The sequence below is a fragment of the Molothrus ater genome, chromosome Z (genome assembly GCF_012460135.2).
Source record: "Molothrus ater isolate BHLD 08-10-18 breed brown headed cowbird chromosome Z, BPBGC_Mater_1.1, whole genome shotgun sequence".
Taxonomy (NCBI): Eukaryota; Metazoa; Chordata; class Aves; order Passeriformes; family Icteridae; genus Molothrus; species Molothrus ater.
In genome coordinates this window covers 9,763,720-9,785,836 of record NC_050511.2, presented here as the reverse complement: position 1 = coordinate 9,785,836, position 22,117 = coordinate 9,763,720, and the positions used below count along the sequence as shown (strand labels likewise).

General features: G+C 54.0%; 3 protein-coding genes and 1 long non-coding RNA gene across 4 annotated transcripts; 2 read left to right on the top strand and 2 right to left on the bottom strand.

Moving 5' to 3' along the window:
* Positions 1-536: 536 nt before the first annotated feature.
* Positions 537-2,722, bottom strand: LOC118699494 (avidin-like). Its single transcript, XM_036403531.1, has 5 exons — positions 2,615-2,722; positions 1,638-1,730; positions 1,322-1,535; positions 810-930; positions 537-719 (listed from the first exon to the last, which is right to left on the bottom strand). Exons 1-5 carry the CDS (start codon positions 2,687-2,689, stop codon positions 686-688), a joined length of 537 nt encoding a protein of 178 aa, XP_036259424.1. The 5' UTR covers positions 2,690-2,722; the 3' UTR covers positions 537-685.
* A 5,464-nt stretch (positions 2,723-8,186) lies between these two features.
* On the bottom strand, positions 8,187-9,578 carry LOC118699061 (avidin-like). Its single transcript, XM_036402722.1, has 4 exons — positions 9,480-9,578; positions 9,183-9,396; positions 8,656-8,776; positions 8,187-8,329 (listed from the first exon to the last, which is right to left on the bottom strand). Exons 1-4 carry the CDS (start codon positions 9,549-9,551, stop codon positions 8,287-8,289), a joined length of 450 nt encoding a protein of 149 aa, XP_036258615.1. The 5' UTR covers positions 9,552-9,578; the 3' UTR covers positions 8,187-8,286.
* A 9,816-nt stretch (positions 9,579-19,394) lies between these two features.
* On the top strand, positions 19,395-20,695 carry LOC118699612 (non-lysosomal glucosylceramidase-like). Its single transcript, XM_036403711.1, has 4 exons — positions 19,395-19,460; positions 19,614-20,003; positions 20,348-20,450; positions 20,610-20,695. The coding sequence occupies exons 1-4, from the start codon at positions 19,395-19,397 to the stop codon at positions 20,693-20,695; spliced, it is 645 nt and encodes a 214-aa protein (XP_036259604.1).
* A 9-nt stretch (positions 20,696-20,704) lies between these two features.
* On the top strand, positions 20,705-21,477 carry LOC118699062 (uncharacterized). Its single transcript, XR_004982019.2, has 3 exons — positions 20,705-20,767; positions 20,870-21,054; positions 21,395-21,477. It is a non-coding gene; the product is annotated as an uncharacterized LOC118699062 (long non-coding RNA).
* Positions 21,478-22,117: the final 640 nt, after the last annotated feature.

Sequence of the window (22,117 nt, the reverse complement as noted above, 5' to 3'; positions counted from 1 at the left end):
CTTTGGCTCAGAGGGGTGCCTAAGGCAGCACAGGCGCTTCCTGTTTTGGTCAGTCACACAGTCCATTGGGCACAGATTTGAGAGGCTGTATTTGCTGGCCATTAGCTTTTCAGTAAATCACATTTCCCAGAAAGAGTTTTGGGCTGGGTGTACTCAGCTACTGGGCCTGTGTGGCTGGTACAGAGCAGCCCTTGGCACTTTTCAGGAGGGTGGATGCAGCCAAGGCCCCTCACCTGCCTGCTTAGGGGCTGTGTCAGAGCCAGAGGCCTCCCAGCCAGGTTTTTGGGATGCAGAAGAGCTGCCCAGCTTACCCTCCCATCACACTCACCAGGCTTTCAGCAGGAAAGAGTGAGTGCTGGTCACAGTTAGTGTCAGAGGATTACTTTGGAGATGCACCATCCTGTTTGGGCTGGAAAAGGGGCTTTCTTGGGGCCAGTCTATTCCCAGGATAAGAGAATGAGAGTTTCATCCTACATCCACATTCCACTGTGTTTTAGCCCAGCTTTTCCAGGACATATTCACAGACTGCACAAGGCTGTGCTTAAATATCTTTAATTTTATTTCTTGTTTTTTTGGGATATCTTCCTCCACAGCTGGAAACATCACAGCATGCTGGTACACACTGATCCTGCTGAGGGGGCTTCAGTCTCCCAGGTGCGGCCAGGATGAGATGCTGCTCCCTCTTTCAGCCCGTTCGAGTGAAGGTGTTGCGCCCAGTCCTGTGGGGAAGCAGACTCTTATTGGTGCCCAGCCAGCAGCAGGGCAGGGATCCCAGGGATCCCACATGGACTGGGGGTTCCTTGGCTCACCTGGTGGCTTTCCAGTCATCCGGCTCCGAGTCGACTTTCTCGCGCAGCAGCCAGGAGGTGTGCAGGACCTCCTTCCCATCATCCCCATTGAAGCACTGGCCCACAAAGACAGCTGTGGAGTCTAAAGCAGTGGTGGCTGTCAGCATCCCAACAGGACCCCAGCTGGTTTTGGAGCTTCACAGGCATCAGTGAGTTTAGTGCTCATGGAGCCTGAGTGGATCCCGATATTTGCAGGGAAATGGTGTGTGGCAGAGGTGTTGTCAAAGCAACCCTTGGTGCTGCCTCACCCAGACCTTGTTTTGGGAGGTGTACTGTCTGCAGACACCATCCACAGTGGGGAGAGGTCAGGGAAGGAGAGACAGGGGACAGCAGAGAGAACAGAGGAATTGGGATGAGCACTGGGAACTGCCTGTCGGTGCCCATCCCCGTCCTTGCTCCTGGTGTGCATCTCCATCCATCCCTCCATCCACCCAACCACTCTATCCAACAACATCCATCATGCAACCACAGACCTGAGAACTTCTTCCAGTTGACAGTGAAGCCAAAGGTGCACTGTCCATCCTCATCCAGGTGCTGGGAGCCGGTCAGTGGGGACGGCTGGATGGGTTTCTCAGCGCTTGACACGGCGGTGTGGTACTCGCCAGAGAAGGTTCCGTCCTTGCCAACCTTGAACACTTGCATCTTGGAGCCCAGGTCATTCTCCCACCAGCCGGTCAGGTTGCATGGCTGGGGACAAGCAGACGTGTCCCTGGGGGCTGCCTGTACACAGCCCATACAGGCTGAGCCCCTGCCCACACCCCCTGATGCCCACGGGGTGCTGGCACTCACCTTGATATGCCTTCTGCTCTTCCCCATGGTCGCCTTTTCCTCCTTCTTGCTGGCCTTTTTCTCCCCAGGGTGCTCAATTCCCTGGCAGAGGATCTTGGAAAAGAACACAAGCACAGGTCAGGCTGTAGATGGTGGCACAGCAGAGTGTTTCTGGAGTCCTGAGAGTGCTCGAGCGTTCATTTTTAAAATACTTGATTCGTAAAGTTGCTGCTATTTAGCTACATCAAGAGGGCCAAAAGCTGGGGTAAGCCAAGCAAAGGGGAGAGGTGAAGAGGAAAAGTAAAAAGTGGGAGCCTTGGACAGGCAGGAACATGGGAGGGACCCCTGCTGTAGCCCTGGCAGGTGAGCTGTGTGAGTCCAGGCACGTCTGCCTGTGTTTGTGGGTACCTGTGCTGTGCTCAGCACACGTGTAGCAGGGCAGGGAAGCTCTCTGGGGTGGGCATAGCCCTCAGGTCCACAGTGGGCTCCATCTCAGGCAGAACCCTGCACATCCCACCTGCAGTTGTAAGCCCTGCCTGCTCTCTGCTGCCCTGCACCGTCCGAGACAGGGGCAAGTCACCCCCGGGGGCAGGGTCCCCATGCTTCCCCTGCCCCAATTCCCCTCCAAGTCCCTGGGAGAGAAGTGGGGGATTTCCATATCCATGGCTCCTGCAACAGGGAAGGAATCTCCATGCACATCCCTCCCGGGCACACGGACTACCCTGGAGCATCACTTCCCTCATCTCCCTCGGGAGCGTTTCCCATCTGGGTACCCGCTGGAGCAGGGGATCCTCCTGTTGCCGAGTATTCCCCCCGCAGATGGCTCTTCCACGCGTGTCCCACCCCGAGCAAGCGCTGCAGCTCCCATATCATGTTCCACCTATCCGGCGAGTGTCCCACTCGTGTCCCTCCCCGAACACCCGGATCCCCAGGTGCGCTCCCACCCAGACTTCCCCGGAGCCGAGTTTCCCACGCTGGCTCCTGGCAGGGGCTCCCACCTGGAAGCCCGCCGCAGCCGCGGCCACGGACACCCCTGCGGGCAGGGCGAGAGCGGAGAGGATGCGGCGGCTCATCGGGATGCAGCTCGGGATGCAGCTCGGGATGCAGCGGCGGCAGGGAACCGCGCCGTGCCCGTGAGTCACAGACTTATTTATATTCGGCTCCGCCGCTGCTTTCCGAGAAAGCCCTGGGTGGTACCTGAGGGAGGAACCGATACTAGCACAAGGAAGGGAAAGGAGACAGGGAGGGCAAGAGTTGTGGGGACAAGGACAGGAGCAAGGACAGGGATGGGCACAGGGCTGGGGATGAAGACAGGAAGAGGTTGTGGTGGGATGGGAACGGGAACTGGGGTGGGGAGGGGGGCAAGGATGAGGGATGAGGATGTGCACATGGATGTGCACATGGGGATGGGAACAGGGGCAGGGATGGGGAGGGGAACAAGGGTGGGAGGGATGGGGACGGGGCAGGGATTAGAGGCAGGGATGGAGATAGGCATCCGGACTGGAACAGGGATGGACACAGGAATGGGTATGGGCAGAACAGGGATGCAGGAGGGGTTGTGTGGATCTGCCCACTGACATCACCCAGCCTGGGGGTCTTTAGCTCCATGTCTGCTGGTTGAGGGCTTGACCTAAGTTTCCATCCTGCCCTGCTGGAGCTCTTGTGTCCCAAAGCACCCTCTGGTCATCGCAGGCAACGGACAGAAGGACAGAGATTCATGAGGACTGGGCAAGGCATGTGTGCAGGGACAGCAGGTGATCTGCAGTGGGTCCAAGGAACTGGGAGGTGAATGAAACAAACTGGCCCCAGCAGCAGTAGGAAAACTTCTGAGTAGGGCATTGAGGCTGGAGGTGAGCAGCCCAGTTTGCACATACCAGGCAAGAGAAAAAGGAAAATGAAATGTCAATAAAAGGACAGGATCATACCAAGGTCAGGGACAGGATGTGAGATACAGCTGATGAACACAGATTGTGACACAGAGGGGGTGGCGCCCCCAGTGCTGATTTCTCCTAAAGCTCTACAGTTTTACTTTCAGTTTTCTTATTAAGCAAGCACAATCATTCTCTGTCCCACTGGCTGCCTTCTTGGGAGGAACCAGGAGCCAGGGAATTTGCAGTTGTTGAGGTAATGAAATGACAGAAATTAAATTAAATTAAATCTTGTGTCCTGGGCCAACATGGTTGTCAGTGGCGTTGTGTTTCTCTATGCAGGGCTCCCAGCCTCATCCCACACTCACACTGGGGTCCCAAGGCTTTAACCTCACAGACCACTCAGAGAAGTCTTTGGGTGCTTATGGTGCTGGTGACAGCCACAGTGGGTGTTTGGGGAGGGGAAGCAGGAGAACGACCCCAGCACAACCAGGGCAGTGCTAAGGATCAGTGGGGATGAACTGAGGGCTCTGTGCAGAATGCAGGCATGAGGATGAGGGCACAGGGGTGAGGATGAGGATGCACGATGGCTTTTGACCAGAAGCTGAACCACCAGGCACATCAACCAGTGGTCAGTCAGTACAAGCTTACCCTGCAGAGCCTCAGGTCTGTGTGCTCTGTGTGCAGCCCCAGAACCCAGCAGGGACTGAGGGAAAAGAGCAAAGGCTGAGGAAGGCTGGGGAAGGACAGGCATACTGTGAGAGGAAGAGGAGGGCAGACAGGCACGTACACTTTCTCAGGGCACTGTGTGCTTTCTGCCCCTTCCATCATTCTCTTGCCCCAGCAGCTCTGCAGCTGCCAGGCAGCATTGTTCCTCACACCCTTTGCACCCCTCCCTGCCCACACAGCTTCTCCCCGTGGTGCTCAGGAGCAGCAGTTTTGAGCTGTGCATCGTGGATTATGTAACTAATGAGCTGGAAACTTCATGAGCTGCTGAAATGATGGATTAGTGAATTGTAGTGTCAGACCGGTGCAAAGGGCATCAGCCCCTTGTTTGATTTGTTTCCTTTCCTAAGGAGCTGATAAAGTTTAATGTTCAGATAACATCCTGTGAACATGAACACCAGAAAGGATCCGTATCCTGTTCCACTCCCAGCTGATCAGGTGGCAGCCAGTCAGTGGGAAGTACATTATGTCCGCATTCATACAGCAGGCACACCTGCAGTACCTGGCTGCAGCCACCCGCCCTGCCCTGCAGCTCCCCCTGGAGTCCCAGGCCTCTCTCCCGATCCCCCCAGCATCCAGCCTGGATTTTGGACCGCCCCAACACCCTGGATTTCCCTCTGTGAGGGCTGGCACCCAGATGTCCCCCATATGTGCATGCAGCACCGAGACTCCCAAGCGGAGCAGTGGCTGGAATTGGAATTTGATGGGAGGATGGGGCAGAGAGGGGTGCAGAGACAGCAGATGAGGCCAGGGGAGAGTGCTGGCTAGCCTGCATGCGGCTTTCACCCCTACCCTCAGCTGTGCCTTGTCCTGCTGCCCCACACTGGGGGCGCTCCCTGGAGCCACCCAGCCCTGTGAATGTCCCAAATGGGTGCACAGGCCCGAAGGCCCCTGCTGAGGCCTGAAGCCATGGTTAGGAAGCAGAATTACTGTCCCCCAAGCCCATCTATCCCATGCCCTCCAAAACACTTCCCTGTTGTCCCCCTGCCAGCACCTTTCTCTCCCCGTGGCCACAGATGGGGAGACACCCACACAGGGCTGCTTGTACGCTAGGGATGCGAGGGACACGCTCTCTGCTCTGTGGGGAAAGGTTTATCTGGCTCCATGAGGGAGGGCAGCAAGTGTGGGAACGGGGACCCTCACCAACAGGCGGCTGGGAGGCACAGGGAAGAAGCAGGGCAAAGTGAGGGTGTGTTCCTTGCTAAGAGCCCAGCTTGGGACTGGGACAGTGGGGAGACCTGGGGATGCAGAAGGACAGCAGGGTGCAGGCAGCACTGGTCCCTATTCCCATCAGTTGATGTGGGTGAAGAAGGAAGTGCTGAGTCTGCAGGGAAGCTGTGTCAGCAGGGTGGGAGGCAGGGCCGTGGGGTGAGATGGCAGGGACAGAGCCAAACCTTGTGGCTTTCCAGGTGTCCCTGTGTCACAGGATCTCTTCCTGCAGAGCCATGTGCTCTCCAGTGTCTCCTTCCCTTGGTGATCCATGAGGCCCACAGAGGCAGTGCTGGAGTCTGGCGAGGTTTGAGAGAGGCAGAGCAGGGTCAGAGCCTGCACCTCAAGACAGGGAAGCCTGGGCCACCTACTCCTGGCAGACAGACAGACGAACATGCCCTGGACAGAGAGATGGACTTCCCTGCCACACTGGCCAGGTGGACTGCTTCCACATCACTGGACAGAGAGCTGGGCATCAGCCCTGCCCCTGGACAGACAGATGGACACTCCCATCACCTCTTCCAGACAGCCCTGAAACCCACCACAGACAAGCTCTCCCACCACCACTTCCCAAGGCAGGAATGTGTGCATGTGGTCAATCTGTGCCCACAGCCAGGGCTCCTCTGGGTGCCACAGGGGATTTGGGCACCAGACGGGGGGGGTCCCCACTCCCAGCATGGGCAGAGGGTCAGTGTCACTGCTCTAGCTGAGAGCTGCCACTGCACAGTGGATCCAAAGGTGGGGTGTCTCTTGGCGCTGAGATGCTGCTGGACCCCTTGCAAGGCTGACACCAGGATCTGCTTGTTGGTGGCTGCCACTGCAGTGTGGCAGGAGCCCGAGAAGGTCCCAGCTCTGTTCATGGCCAAGATGGTCATATTGGAGCCCAGCTCATTTCTCCACTGCCCCTGCAGGTCACACTGGGGACTGGGGGTTGTGTGGGTGGCTTGGGCAGTGCTGAGCCACAGTTCCTCCTTCCCACACCAGCAGTGACACGTGTGTCGCATGGCATGGCCCCTCTGTGTGACAACTGAGACCAGCACATGGGCACCAGCTGGGACAGCACCTCTCCCTCCCTGGGCAGGGCAGGGCAGGGCTGGAGGTACTGGGTACCCCCCTATAGCAGGGACAGGAGACCCACAGTGCCCCAAGCACAGCACAGCCAGAGCTGGCAGCCTCCTTGGTCATGGACACTGCGCTGTGGTGTGGCATGGCACAGCCAGACACAGGGGGAGGAGAGAAACACTGAGTGCTGGAGTGTCACAGGACAGCACAGCATGGCATGGGAGAAACATGCAACCCAGTCAGCCCTGCACACTGTGCCCCAGGGGTGGCACAGCATGGCAGAGCAGTCTGTGGCACAGCACAGAGTGGCACAGCACGGCAGGGCATGGCATGGCACCAGAAAGCACAGCAGGAGCAGGCAGCCCTCTGGTCATTCCTGGCGCACCACAGGGATGGCACATGGATGTGTGCCACATCCATGGATGGCACAGCCAGGGCATGCAGCCCCTCGTCCCCCACCCAGCACCCGGGACAGCACAGCACAGCACAGCACAGCACAGCACAGCACAGCACGGCCAGACTGCCCCAGGGCTGCTCTCCCCTCCCTGGATGCAGCACCACGGGCCGTGAGCAGGGCCAGGGCGAGCAGCAGCAGCAGCCCCGGGTGCCCATGGTGCTGGTGGCCATGTGTGGTGCCCTTTTACGGCAGAGGGGGCTGTGGCTGGGCAGCGGCTGCTGAAACCAAAGAGCCTCCTGCCAAAGGATACCCGTGGGACATGGGCAGCCGGGCTCTGCTCCAGGCTGAACAGGCTCCTGATCCCCTGGGCTGGGGCAGGTGGTCCCCAAGGGCCATGGTGGGGTGGGCAGGCTGCAAAGGAGGGCTCTGTGCCATGGAGAGTCACAGCAGGGGACACGCATGAGGCCTCAGGTGTGGGGACAGAAGGGACAGTAAGGCTCCATGGAGGGTATTGGGAGTGTGTGTGCTGAGCCATGATGGAGTTGTCCAGAAAAATTGCATTTGTTACCTGGTGCATAACAAGGCACACACCCAAGAGAGACATTGATTTTTTGTTTTAGTTCCACAAGCCTGAGTACTTAGTGTTATTCCAAATATCAAGCACACCAACTATCAAAATATTTTGCTATTTACACATCTAGCAAACAAAGGCATTAATGTTCATTGGCAACAAGTTATTTAGTTCTCTTATTAACTACTACTCTCTCTCCTATTGGTTAAGAATTCTCTTGCATCTGATGCTAATTATTTTGTAGGCTCAGCCTTTCTCTTCTCTTGGGTTGGTGGGTTTCTTGACTCAGTGGGCCATAAGCCATGATCTACCCCTGCCACAATTTACTTTCTACCCAGTCAGAGCTGCTTCAGCACTGAGTTTTTCCTGATCCAGTAGTCTTTATTAGTTTTTTATCTTGGGGGTTCTGCCAAGAGTCTTGTAGATTCTGCACTCTTTGTTTCCATTACCAGTTGTATATTGTTCATCCCAAGTTTTGTAACATGCACCCAGGTCTGAGATCATTAAAGCCCATCAAGATCTAAACCTTAACAAGGCAATTCTACCAAGTAAGATCTCTTTCTAACACCTTCGCATAGCTTAGAGCTTGTTTGCTGCTCTCTGTTTCACAGGCTAAATGTCCTTTCTTGTCGATTACCCTTGAAAGCATAAAAAACCTCAAACACCAAAGAACAAACCTTTTAAAGAAACATTTTACTTATCCCACATTTTGCAACAGCATGACAGGAAACTGTGGGTGTTTTGCAGCAAAACTTTATTGGGAGAAGCAGGTGGTGCTGCAGGAGCAGGGGCACACCCCTGGCACTGCTGCCAGCCCGGGCAGCCCCCGCTGCCCCCTCACTCCTGTGACTGCAGGCGGGTGAAGATGTTGGTGCCCACCCTGCGGGGACACAGAGGGGGAGATGTGAGGGAGGGATGTGACAGTGTCCAAACACGCACCCAGCCCTGTGTAACCACACCACATCTGCACCTTGGCAGGACCCCAGGAGATGGCATTTTTCCTTTCTGTGTTTTACCCATGCACAAAGCAATCAAGTGAATCTTGCCATCAAGATTTGTTAAGCTGTGCTTTTAAAACAGATAGTAAACCTGCTTTTGCCAACACCTGTGAGAGTGGCTCTGCAAGCAACCTAGAGCACTCCCTTGTGACAGCCCAAACCCGGAGGTGCACAGGGGACATGTGCAGGGCAGGGACAGGGGGCTTACCTGGTGGCCTTCCAGTCATTTTTTATGTTCTCCACACGTGACCTCAGCAGCCACATGGTCTTCAAAATCTCCTTTCCAACCTCATCCACAAAGCACTGGCCCGTGAAAACAGTGATGGAGTCTGTGGGGACAAGACAGGAGAGGAGGGGAGCGTGGCGGAGGTGGCAGGTCAGTGGCTGCCCCAGCACAGGGGACAGTAGAGCCCTGCTGTCCCCGGCCTCTGGGGACAGCGGGGATGGGGAAAGCAGCAGGAGGGCTCAGGGCTGGGGTGTCACACGGACATGGGCAGGCAGTGCAGGCTCCAGCCCCTGCTGCCTTTCCTGCAGCCTGGGACTGGGAGCTGACAGCAACCGAGGAGCTCCAGGGACAGGGATGGGGGAGCTCCAGGGAGGGAGAGCAGTGGGGATAGTGCAGGGGAAGGCAGGGAATCAGCAAGGGCACTCCAGGGAGGGCAGAAAAATTTCAAGAGCAGAAGAGGGAGGGCAGGGGAGGTCCAGGATACCATAAGGAGGCTGGGAAAGAAGTACCTGAAAAGCTCCAGTTGACGGTGAAGCCAAAGGTGGGCTGGCCCTTCTGGTTAGGGCTCTTCTGCATGGATCCCTGCAGTGGTGACACCTTGATCTCATTGGAGGTGGCTGTCACAGCCGTGTGGTAGGAGCCAGCAAAGGCACCATTTGCGTTCACCGTCAAGATGGTCATGTTGGAGCCCAGGTCATTGACCCAGCGCCCGGTCAGGGAGCACTGGAGAGCAGGGAATTCAGCACTGGTGCCTGCAGCCACAGCCCCCTGCCCACCCCACCCTGTGCATCCCACCCTCACTGTACCTTTTTCACAGCGAGGCCCTGAGCCCCCAGGGCCAGGAAGAGCACGAGGAGCAAGGGAGTTGCTTGCACCATCTCTGCAGCAGGCAGACAGCTGATGGACCTGGGGATGTGCTCCTTGCAGGTCTCTGCTGATGCTCCTGCTCCCTCTCCTTTTTATTGGTGCCAGGTCTGTGGGTGGCACCTCTGGCTAAGGTATTGTGTAATCTGGGTGTTTCCTAATCTGTGGTTCCCAGCCATAAGAGGAGGTAATTGCAGCAAACATTCCCAGAAATGAGAGCTGAAGTACTGAAAATGTCCATTCCTGCTCCCCTGGCACCTTGCAGGGAGGCCCTGGCTCCTGCTGATCAGTGACTGCTGGGAAATGGTTGGTGGGGAAAACCCCTCTCTGGAGCTGTTGTCCATTGTGTCACTCATTTGCCACATCAGTTCTGTACCCAGGGTTTGAGGTTCCCTTAAGCCTGGTGACCTCAGGACTGGCTGCAGTGCACAGCTCACCCTGCTCTTCCTCACCAGGCATGCCCATGTGCACTCACCCACCACCCAGATTCTTTTGGGACTCAGATTTCCCATCTCCCCCACCCCCAGAGTGATGAGTCTAGGAAGGTCTGATGTGCATGTTAAGCTGTTGTTTTCACAAATTGGTTTGTGTTGGAAGGGAATTATTTACTTAATGAGAAGCCAACATTCACTGAATATCTGGGACATTGGATCTTAATAGTGACAGAAGTTGTATTTGCACAAGGATTCTTAGACATTAGACAAGACTGTAAGAACAAATTTTCATCATTCCCCTTATGTTGTACTTGTTGCTGGCCAAGGAAGCTGAAGTGAATGGATTCAACCCAGAGTTTCTCACCCATTTCTAAATGGTTTTCAAGGCAGTTTCCTAAAATACATGTTTTCATTCCCCAAGTCATCATAGCAAAAGCTGATGGAGCTTACTCACCAGAAAATAATACTTTTTGTAAACTGGAGACAAGGCAGTTCTTTGCAATGTCTCAAAAATAAACAATATTTATTTTTATTTTTCTCAGTCTTTGCTTACTCTTAAATTTCACATTTGAGCCCTGGTTTCTCTCTGACAGCAAAACTCATTGCTACCCCAGCTGGAGAGCATCATGTTTCTGCTGCTGGCATCTCCACGGCCCCCTCTCCTCCCTACAGGAGCCCTACAGCCCTCTTGCCCCCTGCCTGCAAGAAATCCCTGGTGAGAGAGCTGGCTGGCTGCTGCCCATTCCTGCCCCAGTGTTTTCTGTCGCAGAAATCAATTGCATAACAAGGTGTGTTTTCCCACAAAGCTGCCATTTGCTCTGACAGTTTTTTGGCAAGCAGGTGCTGCCCAGAGCATTGCCAGTGTTTGGGATAACGAGTAAGGTCAATCTGGGAAGGCTGTGGGGGCCAGGAGGGACAGACATCATCCCTTCTCCATCAGCCCCCTCTCCATCACCCCCTCTCCATCACCATGGTTCAGGGGGCTCCTGCAGGAACCCTGTGGATGGACAACACAAAGTCTCCGTGCTGCTGATGGCAGCCCACAGCTCCTTCACAGGTGTAGGTTTATTTTAGCATCACACAGACAATATTGTTTATTTGTTCATATAATCTTTATTTTTCCTGTACTTAACAATCCCTTTGGCTCATCTCGCAGGGTCAGGGGGCAGCTCAGTGCTCAAGCAGGCAGATTTCTTGAGTGACCCCAGCTGAGTGCTGAGGTGTCTCCGTGGGGTTTGCACCCTCCAAAGATCAAAGAGTAAAGTGGCTTGGAGCTGGCAATCATCAGAAGGATTAAGTTCTGCAATGCCATGCCTGAGCTCTGGCACAGCAGGAAGTGAGGGCAACTGGCAGGCAGGGAAGAAATCCAAAGCAGGAAGCACTGAAGAAGTTAAAAGTCATCAGGGCTGTGGTTTAAAACCCATGTACGTTCAGGGTGTTGTGAAAAATAAGTGCTGGTGGATAATAATAAGAAACGGTTAATGAACGATTTAACTGGCTGCTCAAACTGGGGTTGAGTCAGCCTTGAAAAACAGTGGAGCAGGCAAAATGTCTGTGACCAAGGACTGTCCTCTGAGCCCTCAGCTCCATTCATGCAGAAGCTGACAAAAGCTGAGCCTATCAGATACAAAACTAATTGAGGTGATACAGCCCAGAGTGAAAGAGAAATCAGAAATATCCCTTTATACAGACTGAACCCCAACCTTTGGAATGCACGTTGCCTGGGGTTAAGGAACAGTATTGATGCATCAAAGCAATACCAGTCCAGCCAGAAGCTGTGCTGTCTTCAGTGCCTGCTCCTGTTCCTTGCCAGCTGGATCAGGACATCACTGCTATTGTTGGAAGCTGCCAACAGGATACAAATGGAGGTGGGAACCCCAGGTGCTCCTCACTGTTGTGCTGGCACCCTGTCCAACCAACCTTGCCACGGTGACCCTAAGGGACTGCATCTCCATCCCTTTCCATTGTCTGTGGGCTTTCCCATGTAAGGATGACACCGGCTGTTCTGGGGGTGCTGCATCCAGGACAACCTGTCCTTCCTGGGTATTGTTACTTGTCTGCCTATGTGGTTGCAGGAACACTCCCCTGGGGAATGAAGAAAAGGCCATTTGTCACCCAGTGACAGCTCTGGGCCACCACAGCGATCCCTTGCCTGCAGCAGCTCCCGAGGCAGAAAAGTGGGGGAAGAATGCTCACAGCAAGTAGGACAGGCTGCTTCCCACCCCAGCCCTAAAGGCTGCTAGGGACTTAGGGAACACTAAGCTCTGAAGACAGAAAGAGCTGATAGTCTTCCCTGTGGTGTCCTCAGGGCCCTCCTGCCCTTCACTGTGATGTCCTCAGAGATGCCCTGTCCTACCTGTGGTGTTCACAGAGCTCCACTGTGATGTCCTTCATGCTCTTTTTCTGTCCAGCTCTGAGATCACGTGAGCTCCCTGTCCCTGCCTTGCACAGGTCCCCTGTGCATCCCCGGAGAGGACAGGGCTGTCCTACCCCATGGGTGTCCCTTGGCAGGAGGCTCAGCCCCTCTGCTATAAAAAAGGGGCCGAGTGGGCGTGGGGCAGCAGCACAGGCAGAGCCCAGGCACCAGGCACAGCCACCACTGCCATGGGGACCCCAGGCTGCTGCTGCTGCTGCTCGCCCTGGCCCTGTGATGCTGCATCCAGGGAGGTGAGGGCAGCCCTGGGGCAGAACCTGGCCGTGCCAAGCTGAGCCGTGCTGTGCTGTCCCAGGTGCAGGGTGAGAGGCTGCAGCCCTGGCTGTGCTGTGCCATGCTGCCTGCTCTTGTTGTGCCCTGCAATGCCACCCAGTGCCATCCCACTCCATCCCACCCCGTTCCAGTGCCATCCCATGATGCAGTGTCCATGACCATGGGAATTTCCAGCTCTGGCTGTGCTGTCTCTGTGGGTACTGTTGGTGACTTACCCCTGGTATAGGGGAGTACCCAGCACTCTGAGCTCTGTCCTGCTCTGCCTGAGGAGGGAGAGGTGCTGTCCCAGCTGGTGTTCATGCCACAGCTCCCTGGTGCCACAAAAAGGGGCCATGCTGGCCCTGCACATGCAGGACCCATGTCCCACTCTTTAGGGAGGCTGGAGCAGTGGCTATGACTCAGCAGTGAACAAGACATCCATCAAAACTCACCATTCCCAGCATTGTCTGGGAACACAACAGGAAGGGCAGCAGACCTCCCTAATCCCCGTGCCTCCCTAACCAGGTTGGTGCAACCTTCAAAGGCTGAGCTGGCACAGAAAGGAGGAAAAGGAAGCAAGGTGCCCAGCCCTGGGCAGAAGGGCACAGGGTTTGGTTAACCGGCTCAGCTGCTCCCCACAGAGGTATTTTCTGGCTCCTGGCCTTACCTTGTCTTGCAGGCAGCAGAAAAGAAAGCAAGGATCAGGTCTTTTGTGCCATTACGTGTGGAGAAGTGGATAAGGAGGTACATCCCTGCTCCCTTCAGCAATGCTCCACAAGAGCCAGACACCACTGGGACTTGTCCCCTCTCTGCCCCCTAGCCCTAGACCAGGAAGATAAAGGGGAATTGCAAGAGCTCCCTCTTCCAGTTTGATCCTGTGCCAAAGAAGACACCAAAGAAGAACAAGAGTAGACAGCTGGATAGATTTATTAAGAACTGAAGTGATTTATCCCCTTTCATGTGCTCCACTGCCTGCCCCCGGCACCAGCAGGGAGGGGGCCATGGTACCAGACCAGGACCTGCTTCTTGGGCTCAGATTGTCACTGTCCAGGGAGCCGGGTCTCCCCTGGGGATTGTATCTGCCACAGGCCCTGCTGGGGCAGAGCCAGTCAGAATGTGCAGTGTCACCCCAGGACAACTACAGCATCCATGTGCCTGAGTGCACCACTCCAATATCTCACACACACATTCACCCACACCCTTTTCTTTCCCTGCAGGACAGCTGCCCACCTCACCCAGCCCAATGCCTGCAGGAGAGAGGTCTCCTGTGCCTCTGGGCAAGGTACCAGCTGCAGTTTGGGATGGCTGGGGAGCCTGCAGGCTGTCAGAGCCCCAAGTGCACAGAGATGGGGGCTTTGGGCTTGATGCTCATGTGGACCCCTTGTGCTCAGTCCAGAGCAGGAATAAATTTTCCATGAGGAAAAAGGCAACACTGCTTGCCGGGTCAGTTGTCCCTAAATAGCACCTCAGGAAAATTACAAGAGGAAGTGGAAGAAAAACTTTCTCCAAAAAGCTTTTGAAAAATTCTGCTTGGTAGAATGATGTTGAACTACATTCCACCTTCCTCCTGGGGAGGCTGGCAGCTCATCCAGCTAGGGCATCTCCAAAAACAGCTTCTCTCCCACAGTCACCGGTTAAAGCTCTCCCAGCTTTGGAAATTTTCCTTTGGGGACCTGGCCAACCAGACCACCCTCAACAAGTTTTTGGTTACCAGTGCTTGTTCCTTAGGATAAGGACTGTTTGAGGACTGCACTTTCTCCTTCACTGCACTGTTCTCTCAGCCTCTGCACCAGCTACGGGGAGCAAAAGGTGGGATCCTGGCTAAAGGTGGACAAAGGACTGTCCAGGACTAGCTGGAGGGTTTTTTTCTGCCAAAGGCAAAAGTGATGGCCAAGCCAGTCTGGCAACACCAGAATTGCCCTTGCAGCTGCAAAGTCCATGTTGTGGATAATGTTCAGGTTTTTGTGTAACTGCTGGGAATTTCGGGGAAAGGAATTACAAGAAAAATTCAGCTCCAGGTCAAGGAAAAAACAAAAACAGCTTAGTCTGAGTGAGTTCCAAAAGTACTCTAATCCTTTCAGTTTTGCAATTGGATCGTGATGCAAAGGGTTGTGACTGAGAGTGGGCAGCTTGGAGAGAGAGAAGAGGCAGCCTGGGGATGAAGAAGTCAGACTGAGGTACACATGACCCCTGGTGGTTTTCTGTGTCTGGTTGCAGGTACCTGAAACTTTTCTCTCAAGGGAAACTTAAAGACTTCTCAAAGGTCAGCTGTGCTTGCTGGATAAGCATTTCTTTCAGGAGATTATCAGGAAAAAGTAAAAAATTCTCTCTGTCTATAAGGAAAAAAAAATCATCCAAAAACTGGGGAAAGAATTAAAAATATTTACCAGAATAGACTGAGCAAGCTATTGTCAAAACAGAAAAAGAGAACAAAGAAACACAAGGTAAACAAAAAGAAAGCTGCAAACAAAAAGAAAACAAAACCAACCATCCGGCTCCTGAGCATGGAAACAACCTGTCAGCTCAGCAAAAAGCAGCAGAGTAGTGGCACAGTGAGGAGTACAATGAGATTAAAATCCCTTGCACACAGCTGCAAATAAATACAGCATTTGCAACAATTTCGTTACTGCCAATAAAACAGGAAATGTCACTGCAGAAGTCGTGGAGTAACCACAGCATCAAACGGCAAGAGAGACAAGAGCCATGGGGCTCATCAGCACAGCCCAGGGACATGTCAGACACTTATTGTCAGTCTGGTGACACCAGAGCCAGGGGAAGCAGAGGCTGGGATGACACCAGACACGACCTTGCCAGGGAAGGCTGGGCAGTCAAAGCAAAAGCAGCAAATCCCTCCTCTCTATGCTCAAGCCAAGCATCCCTGCAGACATTTTTCCCCACTGTGGCTCTGGAGATAAGCCCAGGGGATGCTGTGGGAATCAGTGAAGGGCTGAGGTGCCCTTCTCTGGCAGAAGCTTTTGGGCACACTCTCTTCAAGACTGGATCACACACAGTTCTTACATCTCATTTCTGATTTGTTCACTGCTGACTTGTGCACACACCAAGGCCACATCAATGAGCTCACAGACAGGAGTGATGCCAGCCAGGCAATGGAGCAAAATACATGGAAAAAAATCAATGAAATGTCATAGTAACAGAGGAATTCAGCTCAGAGCTCACCAGAGAGCAAGGACAAGTGCCACCTTCAGCAGCACCACGCTGAGGCTGGGGAGAGGCAGGCCACATTCTGGACTGCACCAAATCTACTGTTTCCTCCCCAAAAGGAGCTGCAGGAGGGATTTACTGCAGGAGGGCTGGGCCAGACCCTGCCTGGAGCCCCAGGCACAGCCCCAGCCCCACACTGGGTGTCTTGGTTTGGAAAGACTGAAATGGAGAAAATAACCTCCCCCTCCCCCCCCCAAAATTGCCATAAATTTTAAATTAAGGGTCTCTCAGGCATCAAAAATTATGGGAGCAGGAAATAACAGTTCTTTAATAGGGAAAAAAACTAAAATGATAAAATAAACAATGCAGTAAACTAAAACAATACTGACAGAGTCAGAACACAACCTGACACTCTGTTGGTCAGGGTGTTGGTAGCAGTCCAATTGGAAATGTGGCTGCAGTCCTCCTGGAGTGTCAGGTGTGGTTCTGCTGGAGCAGGGATCCTGTTGGAAAGGGTGTAGTTTTCCTCTGACGATCCAGTGGAAGAAGAGGCAGCTGCTGATCCTCTGGGAAATCTAATGGAGAAGCTGTGCTGGTATTCCAGAATCTCCAGATTATATCTGGGTAGCAATGCTTGGCTCCTCCCTCTGGGCGGAGCCTCTCACAAAGGGATGCTCTAGCTCTTATCAGTCATGCAGTGACATTCAGTAGCTGTTATCAGCAGATGTCCCTTCTGCTGATTGTCCCTTCCCACAATCCCTATCAGCAGATGTGAGGAGTGATTGTGATCGCTCAGAGAGAGATAAGGCAAACTGCCCACTTGACAAAAGGCAACTGCCATACAGAGGGTAATAGAATACATCTTGCCTTGCAGTCTGGAACAGTGGGTTAAACACAGGAGGGAATGAGCAGACAAAGTCACCTGAAGCTCCCCTCTGATTTCCCAACACACAGTGAAGTGGTTTGTCACCCTCCCAAAGAAAAAGCCACTCCTCCCTTCACTCAGCTGAGGCCTTGGAAAGCTTTGCTGAAGCTTTGCTGTGACAGCAGCCCATGGGGTATAAATAACCCAAGGGTTCTGCACTGCCCCTCTCTCTTTAGGGTGTTGCAGCACCAGTGGCTGCTCTGAGCAGCCCAGCAGACATGAGGAGGCTGCAGCCAATTCTTCTCTTGCAACTGAAGAGCAACAGCCATGAAATTACTGAACAAGTCTTAGCTGCCTTACCTATTCATATAGGCCTTTTTAAGACAGCAAATAACACGTGTAAAGTTAAAGCAATCTCTGAAAAACGCCAATCACTTGTTTTTAAAATTTTTGAAGTTTAATAGTAATAAAATGGTTATAAAAATAGTAATACAATTAGAGTAATAATAATTTGGACAATTTGAATTAGGACAATATGAGACAATAGAGACAAAGAGTTATGGATGTCCAGGTGTGGGAACTCAGCACATCCCTTTGGATGCCCAGAGTTGCCGAGAACCCCGTCAGGGGGCTCAGAGACCCTGGCATGCTGCCCAGAACACCTGGAGATTTGATTTTGACCCTTGCAGCGAATTGCCAGCTTTGTGTGGGGACATGAAAGACAGGTTTGAACAGTATAATAATAAAGTATTCACGGGGTGAAAATGTAGATTTTAGGACTTTTGGTATGGGGGTTATGGGGACAAGATGGAGGAATCAGGGCGTGTCTAGCCTTTCTTCTTCTTCTTCTTCTTGTTCTCCATTTTCTGCAGTGATGTTGGCACTTTGGGATTGGTTTAGAGTAGAGGTGCAGTGTCTAACATAGGTGATAGGTATTGGGAATTAAGAGTAAATATGTTATACATAGTTTGTAGTATAAAAAGACAACACTGCCTCGGGGGTGGTCAGAGTGCTCATGGCTGCCCTGCTGAGCAGATCTCAGCTGGGCAGAAAGAAAATTTTATAGATAAGGATTAATAAACAACCTCAAGACCGAAAAGCGAAGAGTCCAGACTCGTTCTTCAGTTACGTGGGCTGAAGCAGAGACATCCCACGCATCTCAGGGCAGAGAATATCAACAGCCGACCCGAGATCCAGGCACCTTTTTCTGGGCAGCACAAATCTGAAAAAGGACCCCCGTTAACAGAGGATTAACCCTTAAAAACAATAGCTTGTTACATATTCATACACTTCATACATGATGTTATAAACAAAAAATCTGCCAAATTTTTTGGGAAGGAAAAGAGCTGCAAAACCAGTTGGACTAGTTGTTGCCAAGGGGGAGTTCTACCTGTTATTGTAATCACTGGTCGTTGTAGCTAATTGCTCCTTTTGTATCAGTAAGGCTCTCCTGGGGCTAAGTTAATGGCTCTTCTCCCCAGACAGTGGGTGGAGGGTTCATGGGGGGGGCATCAGAGAAGATACAAAACAGCTTCGAGACCAGCATGCCATGGGAAGGAACATCATCAAACTTACCAAAAAGACCCCCAAAACAATGAGCCAATACAGAATTAAGAGATTAGAGTGACGTCTGGATATGAGGAACAGAGTGCTGAGCCTGCAGAGATGCTGAGAACCTTGGTTGCCCCTCACGCTGAGCAGAGACATCATCTGGAACAGGACCACGAGCCAGTGAGCCACTCATAAGTTGGGAAATGTGGGGCTGTGTTCACTGCTTTCCAGGGGACGTGATCCTTAGCTTGGCTCCTGGGGGCCAAAGCTGTGCATTTCTTCTTCTCCAACTCATTCTCGGAGTGGCAACAGCATACTGCAGAACTGTTAAGCTTCCCAACCTTGAGCTGGTCACTTTTAAAAATCTCTTGCTCTATTTATTTCACATGATGCATCAATTCCATTCAAATACAGAATTCTGTCTGGTCATCACTAACTTTTTCCTCTGAATCCTAACAGCACCTTCAAGGCGGGAAGAAGTTTGTTTCTTCTGATGAGAGGGCCATAAATTCTTTTTCTCTGAAAGATTTAGGTGTCCTGTAGCTGCTATTTTGCTGCAAGTCCTTTCTTTAAAAAAAGTATCCTACATAGCATAGTTTCTATTTTAATATTTTTTATAACCCAAAACTATATTTGACACACTACTTAAGAGAAATAATACAGCATTACTTTGTAACACAACACATATAATATACATTTCCATATTTGCGGAAATGACTATAAGGTAAGGCGGTGACGGCACCCCCGAGGGCAGAGCTGCTTGTTCGCGCCTTTTCCAGCATTTCCATGCTCCCGAGGGCAGAGATGCTTCTTAGTGCCTTTTCCAGCGTTTCCCCGCTCCCGAGGGCAGAGCTGCTTCTTAGTGCCTTTTCCAGCGTTTCCATGCACCCGAGGGCAGAGATGCTTGTTAGCGCCTTTTCCAGCATTTCCATGCACCCGAGGTGCTTCCTCGCTGCCGCTTTCCCAGCGTTTCCCCGCTCCCGAGGGCAGAGCTCCTTGCTCGCCGCTTTCCCAGCGTTTCCCCACGGCCGCTCTCAGCAGCGCTGCGGGCGGGGGCAGCCCCGCAGCCGTGCCGGAGCTCGGCACTGCAGCAAGGGATGGCTCAGCGCTGCCCGTGCCGGCTGCCAGCCCCAGGCGAGGGTGGCAGCTGTGCTGGGACATGTCTGACCTTCCTCTTACCCCGGCATTGCAGCAGCCCGTGAGCCTGTATCAGCCTGCCCAGCAGGTGAGCGATGAGACGCCCTTTAGGCTGAGCCCTAAAGGCCTCTTTCTGTCCCTCTGCTGCCCGGCGTGCTGCTTGCCAGCCCATGGCTGCTCCTCTTTGGAATTTTGTCTTGCCTGCCTCCCAAATTCCTCTGCTCCTGCTGCTGCTCCTCAGCTTGACAAGAGACTCCAAGTCCAAGTTATCATTGTCGGTGCTCTTGCTGCCGCTGCATCCTGCGTGGTGTCCCGTGCCGGGGGGAAAGGATGCTGGGGCAGCTGCCTGTGGAGCAGCAGCCCTGGAGGCAGCATTGTGCATCTCCGCCAGGACTCCAGCTTGCCAGTGGGAGTGTTCATCTGGGAGGTGGAGAACGGGAGGGATGAGGACGTGGAGGTGTCCATCATGTTCAGCCTGCAGAACGGCCCGGGAGCGGCGGAGGCCGGGAGCGGCGGGCACTGGAACGAGCCCTTCACCTTCCACAAGGATGGCCAGCGGGTTGCTGGGGTCCTGCTGCACCACTGCCCGCCCGTGAACCCCTTCACCCTGGCCATCTCTGCCCGGGAGAAGGTAAAGGGCTGGCCCTGCTGCTGGGGCTCCTGCTGGGGAGGGTGTGCAGCCCTGCTGCATGTGGGGCAGCTGCCTGCAGGCAGCTGGCAAAGGATGGCAGTGCAAGGCCTTGGGGTTAGCAGTGTTCCTCAGCGCTTGCCTGACACCAGGAGAGGGGACATGACGTTCCTGAGGGCACCGTCTTTGGGGATGGTGTCAGGAGAGCGGCTGAGGCAACGAGTTGCGAGTTGCTGGGCAGCCCATGAGAAGTGAGTGTCACGTCCTGCTGGTGGTACTGGGGAGGGGAGAGCATGAATCTTCTCCTCCAAAGGAGCAGCCCCTGATGATGCTCTTCCCTTGTTCAGGCTGGCACGGGAGTCACCCATGTGACGGCATTCAATCCCACGGGATTGGGTAGAGAGGTGTGGCAGGACCTCCTGCAGGATGGCAGGCTGGATTCACCCCCTGGTGAGTGCCTCCATCCTCTGTGGGACGGGTGCAGGGGGAGCAGGGCAAGTGGGTGGCCGTGCTGCTTCTGGGCACCCCAGCCAGGGCAGAGCTCTTTCCTCCAGCCTCCTTGGCTGTTCAAAATTTCCCCAGGATGCTGTGGCTTGTTCCCCAATTTAGGCTGTATCCAGACTTCCTACTGCTTGTCCTTGCTGTGGTTCTCCAAAAGCTGTTCATACCACTTTGGGGATGTTTCTAACAATTAGGGATACCCTGACACACTACGAGGAGTGGGAGAGGAAGATCGAAGCGTGGCAGGATCCCATCCTGGAGAACAGGTAGGGCAGATGGGAGCACCTTCCCAGTGGCCTCCTGGGCTTGGCTGCCACAGGTTCATCACCACCTCAGCCTCCGAGGCTGAGCTTCCCTCTTTCCCGCAGCCAGCTGCCTTCCTGGTACAAGTCAGCCCTGTTCAATGAGCTCTACTTCCTGACGGATGGAGGGACCATCTGGATGGAGGTGCCCCCTGATTGCCGTGCCGAGGAGCTGCAGGGGCCGGCGGGGGCGGGGCTCTCCCACCTCCTCCCTGTCCTGCGGGAGTACGGAAGGTTTGCTTATTTGGAAGGTAACTCACAAGGATGTGAGGCACTCTCCAGCCTCAAGCCCTCCTCCCATTATCTGTGGCCATGTGTTTTGAACTTGCCATGGGGTTGTTTTTCACACTCCAGTGGGTAGGGGGCAGTGCTATTCCCAGGAAAAGCCCTTGCAGCCCTGAAGGATAGGGCATGGAGTGTTCTGCACATGCCTGGTGCTCTGGGTAGAGAATGAAACCCTCTTGGAACGGGAGCCCCTGTCCGTGCTGGGAAAGATGCCCCTGTCCAGGGCCCTGTGGAGGGAGGAGCTTTGCCCCTTGTCCCCTGCCCATGGCAGTCTCCTTTGCCTCACCACCTGCCCTGTCCTGCCAGGCCAGGAGTACCGGATGTACAACACCTACGATGTCCATTTCTACGCCTCCTTCGCTCTCATCATGCTGTGGCCCAAGCTGCAGATCAGCCTGCAGTATGACATTGGTGAGTGTCCCCAGAGCCCTGCCTTGCTGCCTGCTCAGGGCTTCACCTGGGGAGGGGACAGAGCCTTGGGCACAGCTGCTGCTGCTGCTGCAGAGATGTGTGCCTTGGAGCCAGCAGCCCCCTCTGGCCGCTCTGCTGTGCCCAGCGCTTGCAGCCCTGGAATGTTGCTGCCCCAGCAGCTCTGTGCCCAGCACTGGGGGCACCTTCTTGCCATGCTGGGGGTGCCCAGCTGGCTCTGCCTGCCCTGGGGGAGCCCCTGGTTTTCCCAGCTCTGTCCTTGCCTCTTCCATGGAGCTGTTTGCAGACTCCCAATGGGAGATGGGCCACAGGCCATCGCTCCAGGCTGAGCGGGGCCCTGCTGCCCTGCAGCAGCTGGGGTCCCAAGGAGCTCCATGTGATGGGTGGTCTGACAAAGAAGAGCCCAAGCCAGGGAGGGTCACAGCTGGGGTCACAGCTGGGGTCACACAATGGCCTTCACTGGCAAGCGAGGCCACTACTGAGGAAAGGGAACAGGGACACTGATCTGTGAAAGAGAGGAGACAGTGTGTGTTTGCAGAAAAGCTTTATTGGGAGAATAAAGTTGCTGAAGGTGCTGAAGGAGATGCTGAAGCAGGTGCT